The 8,035-nt window shown below is 38.8% G+C and overlaps 1 protein-coding gene across 1 annotated transcript; it reads left to right on the plus strand.

Moving 5' to 3' along the window:
- The first annotated feature begins 1,374 nt into the window (after positions 1-1,374).
- LOC105420067 (uncharacterized) lies at positions 1,375-3,032 on the plus strand. Its single transcript, XM_011622218.1, has 2 exons — positions 1,375-1,573; positions 2,269-3,032. The coding sequence occupies exons 1-2, from the start codon at positions 1,375-1,377 to the stop codon at positions 3,030-3,032; spliced, it is 963 nt and encodes a 320-aa protein (XP_011620520.1).
- Positions 3,033-8,035: the final 5,003 nt, after the last annotated feature.

Here is an 8,035-nt window from a genome sequence, read left to right on the forward strand (position 1 = left end):
TCAGAAATGGCAGTCCCGGAAGTCAAGGAGGAACGTAAATCACTAACGTTTCAAAAAATTGCAAAATTTGAAAATCACTCAGAGGTGGATTCCTGTGGGACAGTTTCTAAATCATATGCCCACACTTTCGAATAAGTCGGTTTCTAAGGAAGGTGACGGCGTGGTGAGAATTAGTGATCACTCAGATTCTCATGCTTTTTGTAAGCAGTTATCAGTGAGCAATCGCCCTTCTATTGACTCATCCACTTCTCTTAGGGTGTGTTTGACACATGGAGTTTTTGGGAGTGGAAGGGACTCTCCCACAAATTATGGATGACTGTTCTTCCACCATTTTTTTTGGAAGAGAAGTCTTCCAAAAATGAACCCATTTTAACACTGAGAAATAACTGCATGGAAGGGCGCGCTTCCACTTTATAGCTTCCACACAGTAATATCAAACATGGAAGTGGGATATTTAACTCCCATTTCCATAAACTTCCACTTATCAAACACACCCTTAGGGTCAACTTTGCCACAAATAGACCTTGGGACCACCAAATAGAAAAGTTGATTTAGGAAAAGGTGGTGGGGAGATTTTCTCGGGTACCCGTGTTCAGCCTCTTAGGAATGATGGATTGTCGTTGGAAAGTGACACCTTGCCTTGCTTTTCCTTGTTCCTGTCCCATCAAACCCATTATAATAATTTGCCTAAGGGAGCAGAGCTTGCCATTACTATCTGGTTTTCGGTAGTGGTAAACTTTTGTGCTTCTTTTAACTCTAAACTCTCTTACTGGTTTCTGGTGGTTTTTGCCTCTGTGAAGATCTATCCTTTGCCTTATCGGTTGCTTTAAAGGGTCAAGGAGGCTATTCTAGGATAAGGTTTGATTCGCTCCCCATTGATTTGGCTTTGGTTGTTCTTGACACGATGGAGGATGCTGTGGTTCATGAGGGTTAGGGGTTTGAAGAAGCTATTGTAGAGGCTGCATGCATAGTGGATGAGATGATTGACAATATTGCTGAAGAAGAGGACCTCGATGATGTTGAGAATGACGATGTTATGGTTTCTAATTTTGCTCTGGTTGAGGCAAAGGAGTATATTCTTCCTCAGCCGGAGCAGATGCCTGTGTTGTTATCATAGAATGCTTACCCCCTAGTAGATGTAGCTAATGAAGAGGCTGACCAAGCGAAGGTGGATGTGGCTGATGAAGAGGCTGACCAAGTGAAGGTGGGAGCCATGATGGGTGATATGGGTATGGATTTTGAGGTTCCTTTTGGTATGGTTTTAGATGAAATCAAGGAAAAGAAGAAGGCTAGAGCAGCAGAGAAGCAATTTGTTACTGCTGAACCTGGACTTTTGCTCTTAACACCCCATGGAAGAATACGGAGAAGCAAAAAATGGCGGTGGTTTTTGGTTCGAGGTCATCTGCTCGTCTGAAGTCTATAGGTATTATCAAAAGCACCTTGAAGTCCAAGAAGGTGTCCTTGTCCAAGATAGAGGTGGTGGACCTGAGCAGTGCTTCTGATGTCTTTGAGTCTGTAGCTTTGGCAGAGGCTCTAATGCTAGAAGAAGCTTACTTCGGATCTTGTGTTAAAGGTCCATGTTCGACTTCTAAAACTCATGTTTAAATGATTATACTTTCTTAGAATGTAAAGGGTCTGGATGACCATAGACGGAGGAGTGATGTTTTGCTTTTAATTTCTAAATTCAGACCTGATATCTTGATATTACAAGAGACCAAATTGCACTGCTCAACAGTTTTTGGGTTGTGGGAAATTTGGGGCTTAGGGTCTGTTAACGTTTTGGATATATATTCAGTAGGTGCTCCAGGGGGTTTGTGGATTTTTGGGACCCTTTTGTTTTGTAAAGATTTATGTTAGTTGTCAGGATAGGTTTTTGTTAGTTGGTTTTATTGGACCTTTAATGAGTTTCTCGTAGGGTTTGCTGAATATCTACGGTCCTAATTTACCTATCCTTAAAGTAGGATTTATCTATTATCTCTCTTCTGTTTTGAGTGATTTTTTTATTTTTATTTTTTGCTTGGGGGGAGATTTTAACCTCATTTGGTGGCTAGATGAGTCTTTCGTGTTGCCTTCCCTAAACTTTTATATGAGACTGTTTAATGGTTTTATTGAAAGATATTCGTTGCTGGACCTCCCAATTTCAGGAACGCTCAAATAATAGTACGGTCTATCTTGCTATATCCAAATTGGATAGATTTCTAGTATCCCAAGAATAGTCAGAAGTTGTCCCTTTGGCTTCTGTTCATGCTCTTACTAGACTCTCCTTAGATCATACACCCTTGATGTTGGTTGCTAAAGTTGTTACTGGTGGTCCAAAACCTTTTCATCTTGAAATTGGTTGGTTGGAAAAGAAAGAGGTTGTAGACCTCATTTGTCACTCTTGGGAAAATACCGTTTCTGTGGGATCTGTTGACTTTCAGTTGCATAAGAAGCTTTTAGAGATTAAGAAAAAACTGATTGGGTGGAAGAAGGAGAGTAGATATGTTGTTAAAACCAAAATTGATGAGGTTCTATTAGATATAAAAATGTTGGATCTTAATATTCAGCAAGAGGGTGTTTTGACAGAAGAGATGAGCATGAAAAGGAACTCTAAACATACGTTTCTTTTTTACTTAAAAAGATTGGAAGACATTTATTGGAAGCAACGGTCTAGGATGAAGGGATTGAAAGAGGGTGATCGTAATACTAAGTTCTTTCATGCTATTGCTAATGCCCGCAAGAGACAAAATGATATCTCGAGCATCACCATCCCGGGTGTTGACCTTGATGATAGTCTAGCGATGGAGAGGGCAGTAGTTGACCACTTCAAGAAGGCTTTTAACTTAGATGTGTCTTTTACCCAGAAGTTAAACATGGTACCTTTCAAATGCCTTACACTTAGACATGTTGCTCAGCTCGAGGTTGAGGTAATAGTGGAGGAACTAAAAAGAGCCATTTTTGATTTACTAGGTGATAAGGCACCGAGCCCTAATGGATTTCCATTAGTCTTTTTTCTAGAAGTTTTGGAGTTTGACTTACTTGAGCTTGCTTGAAATGGTGCGGGAATTTATGAGATGGGGGAGTTATCTAAATGGGTCAATTCCACATATATTGTCTTAATTCCTAAAAAATATGTGATTGCTGGTCTTGGTGATATAAGACTCATTAGCTTGCTTACAAGCTTATATAAAATTGTGGCAAAATTTTTGACGGAAAGGGTAAAAATTGTACTACCTGTGGTTGTATCAAGCCCACAATCAGCTTCATTTAGGGCAGGTTTATCACAGATAGTACTTTGATAGCACATGAGTACACTCATTCTAGGTTGATAAGCAAAATCCAGGGGTAGTTATTAAGCTAGATATGGAGAAAGCCTACGATAGAGTTGAATGAGATGTACTCTTAGAAGTGATGAGGAAAATAGGTTTTGGGAAAAAATGGAGGAGTTGGATTTATTGTTGTCTTTCTTCAACTCATTTCACTGTATTGTTTAAGGGTTCTCTCACTAGACTTTTTAAAGCTTCTAGGGGTTTAAGGCAAGGTGATCCACTTTCACCATTTTTGTTTACCCTTTATGTGGAGTGCTTCAGTTTGATGATTATAAATATAGAGGGGAGTGGGTATTTCAGTGGTTTCTCGATTAGGGTTAGTGAAATTCAAATCTTGCACTTATAATATGTGCATGATATCCTGATTTTTTGTGATGTAGATGCATTGCAGGTTAGTAATATTGCCACCTTTTTCAATATCTGTGAGGTCACGATTGGAATAAAGGTCAACTTTAGCAAATCATCCCTGATTGGTATTAATAGTATTGAAGAGTTAGTTCAGGATTTGGCCGAGGCTTTGGGATGTAAGGTAGATCATTTCCCAATCACTTATTTGGGTTTGTCTATTTCGGATAGAAGATTATTTATTTCTACTTGGGATTTAGCCTTCTATCGTGTTCAAATTAAGTTGGATCTTTGGAAGCCAAAATATATGTCTTTAGGAGGAAGGGTTACCCTGTTACAGTCGTGTTTAGCAAATTTTCCCATTTACTAAATGTCTTTCCTACAACTATTTGTAAGAAAATAGAAAAGATGATGCATGACTTCTTGTGGGGCTCTTATGGTGATGATAGAAAATACCATCTTCTGAGATGGGATAGAGTTTGTACCCCAAATAGTGAAGGAGGTTTGGGGATTGCGAGAGTTAAACTTGTAAACTAGGTTCTACTATACGAATGGTGGTGGCGGAGTCTCCTCTTTAAAGATCATTTATGGTTTAAAGTTTTGGCTGCAAAATATGGAATGGATAGACATGGCATATAGTTAGGAGTTGGTAGTGGTGAAAATGTGTCTTTCCTTTGGAAAACTATTGCTCGCTGCAAACTTTTCATCGAAAGAAGTATCAGATGGATAGTTGGTGACAAATCTCACATATCTTCTGGCCTCATAAGTGGTTGGAGAAATTTTCTTTGAAACTCTTATTTCATGACATTTTTGAGAAGTTAACCAATCCAAATGCCATGGTTGCTAACATTTTTTAATGAGAGGGCGACCATGTTTTTTGGAATGTGAGCTTACCATATAACATGTTGAGTGATGATTTTATTGTGCAACTATCTTCCCTCTTGGAAATGTTGAAAGGTGGTTACGTTCTGACTGCCTTGGATGATGAGGTTATATGGGAGGAGGGACGTGATGGTGTGTTTCAATGAAGTCTAGCTACAGACTTCTCTTCCATGATCGGTGAAGGTAGGCAATGCCTCAGTTGTCTCAGATATGAAAATGGCCGATACCCCGTAAAGTTCAGATCTTCATACGGCTTGTGGCACAAGATAATATTCTCACTGTGGATAATCTTATTAAGAGAGGGAAAATTCTTCCAAACATTTGTTTGATGTATAAGGAAGCCGGGGAATCTGAGCCTCACCTTTTTTTTCCATTGCTAAGTTGTATTGAGAATTTGACATTGGTTCTTGCTTATGATGGGTATTAGCTTGTCACTGCCTCAAAATGTTATCGGTATTGTAACAAACCTCTCCATTTCTAGTAATGGGCGCATTTTTGAAAGAGAATGCTTTCCCTTTGAAAGGATCATTCTAAAGATCAAGCATTCCCTTTAATGTTGGTTGGTTGCAACAAAGAAAGGATGGGGAATATAAGACATGGATGTTATGACACTGCTCCACAATTTGATGTCTTCGGGCGGGCGAGGATTAGGTCGAGGATTGTGTGGTGTCCACCTCCGCATGATATGCTGAAGTTAAACTTTTATGGGAGCTCACACGGAAATCCAAGGGTGGCAGGTATTGGGGGAGTTGTTCATGATTCCAATGGAGTTGATATTCTCTCTTTTGCATGACCAATTGGAGAAGCTACTGCTATCTTTATTGGCCCTTTTACAAGGTTTAAAGCTTATTCTTTCTAATTTTCGGGGCAGACCTTGTGCTGTTGAGGGGGATTCGCAGAATACTATTAAATGGTGTAAAAAAGAGACAAGTGTTCCTTGGGAACTCAAATCTATTTGGCTTCAAATCCTTGATCTTGGGATATTTGTTCATGCGATTTTTCAACATGTTTTTAGGGAAGCTAATTGCTTGGTTGATTCCCTTGCCAAAGGGGGCACATCTCTTTCTATTCCTGATAATGTAATCCCATTTGGGTAACCCCCTTATTTAATAATATTTATGATCTTTGTCAAAAAATAAAAGAGAATAAGCAGAGTTAGTATCAAACTTCCATGGAAAAAAAATGCTGTTTGGAAATATTTTGAAAATTTGAAGAAGAAAATGTGAAAATTAGTTATAACTAGTTTTCCAAATAAACATTAATTTTTATTTAACTAATTTAAATAGGAGTCATAAATTAAATTTAATAAATTCTTAATTTGATAGTATAATTTTTTTTATTCTAGTTCACTATTTTTTTTTTAGCAAAGATAGCATAATTCAATTTAGACATTTCAAAAATTTAGATTAAAGTTATGAATAAATACTTGTTTGCCGCCATATTTCTACACAGCAAATAAGTAATGCAAAATGAACATACGGCTCACATGGGTAGTATGCAACATTAAAACAAATGAGGAGAGACAATCAGAGAATTTTAAAACAAATGAGGAGAGACAATTAGAGAATTTTAAAAAGCCCCTTTTGTTTCCGCATTGGGGTCTTCCTCTTTGTATATGTTGTTGAAACTTAAAAGGCTTCTGACTGCTAACTCCATTATTTGTAACCATAAAAAACTAAGCCATCAAGGAGGTCTAGATTGTAGAGATCATTGAAGACTTTGAATTAATGTATCATATATAGAAAGTGTATATTTCATAGACATGTTACTTATTGTAATTTATCTTTCTGTGCAAGTTAACTTACGGAGCAAGTTACCTCTGATTATATGTTATACATGTTAATAATAATCCATAGAGAGAGATTTTTTTCTTTGCCTCATTAGGTATTTGACATGGTATCAGAGCCATAACAATGATTTTAAATTCATAAAGGCCTAAATATTAAAATTCACCAAATGGATAGTCTATATATTTTATTGGAGCGGACTCATTTTGACGACATCTAAGGTGCAAATTGAATTTCATCATTTAGGATTGATTATTGGGATGATGCGAGTGTGGTGCAACACTTATAAAGGTCTTACAAATGCCACAAATATAGTTTTCTAGAAGTGTGGTTTGATTGTATCATAATGACATAGTGACATGCAATCAATTCCTTTAGATAAATGTACCTTACTGACTTGCATGCAGTGGTACTTAACGAGTGCGTACTACTACCCAAAAATAGGAGTGAGCATGCATGCTGAATAGTAAATTTTCATAAAAGTGATGTGCTCTGTCTTTTTTTTTCCAATTCATTAAATCATAGGCATATGCATATCCTATTCATATGAGTACTCGCGCCGTTACACGAGGATGAAGGACTAGTTTAAGTGCTTGTTTTCCTAAGGGTGGGGGAGTGTAAGTGATTGCTACATGATTCTAGCTTGAGTGGATGGGTCTCATGTCTGCTTCATGAAGTGGACAATTGGAGTCTATTAATTGGAAGTCAGGTCTTAAATTGAGTGTAGAGTAGAAGTTCATATTATCCCTTATATCGAAGAGTGGGAAAGCCCTATTACAAGTTATACTAACTCACCTGACCGGAGGAAAGGAAGAGATAGACCTCTTAAGCGAGCTAAAGAGTAGGCTTCAATCGGCAAGCCTGCCAAAATCAGTCTTCCTACGACCCTATGCTCAAGCTTCCAACATAGAATCCCCTCGCTTCGCTCCCATACCGAAGAGAGAGATAAGCTAGACTACTTTTCTAACCGAAAGGAAGGAAGGAGAGCCATACTGATTCATCTGACAGAAAAGAAGGGGAAGCCCTCAGTCGGCCCTCCCCCAGGCCTTTGGCTCTCTATATCCGCTTGGGATTCCCCCCCCCCCCCCGCCGGCCCTGGGAGTGCCTCACTCAGGCTTCCTATTTCGAAACACTAAAATGCTTATTGAAGCTCCTCTTCTATTTAGTTAAGGGAGGAAAACAAGTCTTATTGAAGTATGAGAGAGAAGTATGAATTCCCTCCATTGTGCTTATGTTTGCTTAGCGAACTCTAGGGCCTCCTACGTAGGGGCAAGGGACTCAAACAAAAGGAAAGAAGTTTCCCCTCGCTTCTTGTATGGTTTTCCCCCTTTAAGCAAGATGATCCCTTTATCCTCTTTTAAAGAAAGCTTACGAGCAGACCCCTTAAGTAAGAGCAAGCCCTTAAAAGACACGGAAGAGCGGCCCCTTACCCTTCCCATAAGGCAAGGAAAAGCTTCCGCTGTCCCTCTTAAAGCAAAAGGGAGCTTACGCTTATCTCTAGCCTTCCTCTTGTGCTTCCTTTAAGTTAAGTGGGTAGGCTTAAGAGTTAGTTCTTTTATCTGACTAAAGGACGGGAAAGAAGTACAGAGTCCCTCCCATGTTCCTGCGTTCGCTTAGCGAACTCCGGGGTGTCCTTCGGAGGGATGAGGTTACAACTCCCAAGGCAAGAAGGGCTTTCCTCTCTTTTATTTTTCTTTGTTTTCCTCCCCTAAG

Source organism: Amborella trichopoda, chromosome 7 (assembly GCF_054954075.1).
Source record: "Amborella trichopoda isolate Santa Cruz 75 chromosome 7, AtrichopodaSantaCruz75HAP2 v2.0, whole genome shotgun sequence".
In the NCBI taxonomy this organism is placed as follows: Eukaryota; Viridiplantae; Streptophyta; class Magnoliopsida; order Amborellales; family Amborellaceae; genus Amborella; species Amborella trichopoda.

Bases quoted from the DNA above. Each gene is read 5' to 3' on its own strand.
- LOC105420067 (XM_011622218.1), top strand. From the start codon at position 1,375: ATGGCGGTGGTTTTTGGTTCGAGGTCATCTGCTCGTCTGAAGTCTATA. The intron at 1,574-2,268 runs GTCCATGTTCGA...GACTCTCCTTAG, and splicing joins CTTCGGATCTTGTGTTAAAG to ATCATACACCCTTGATGTTG.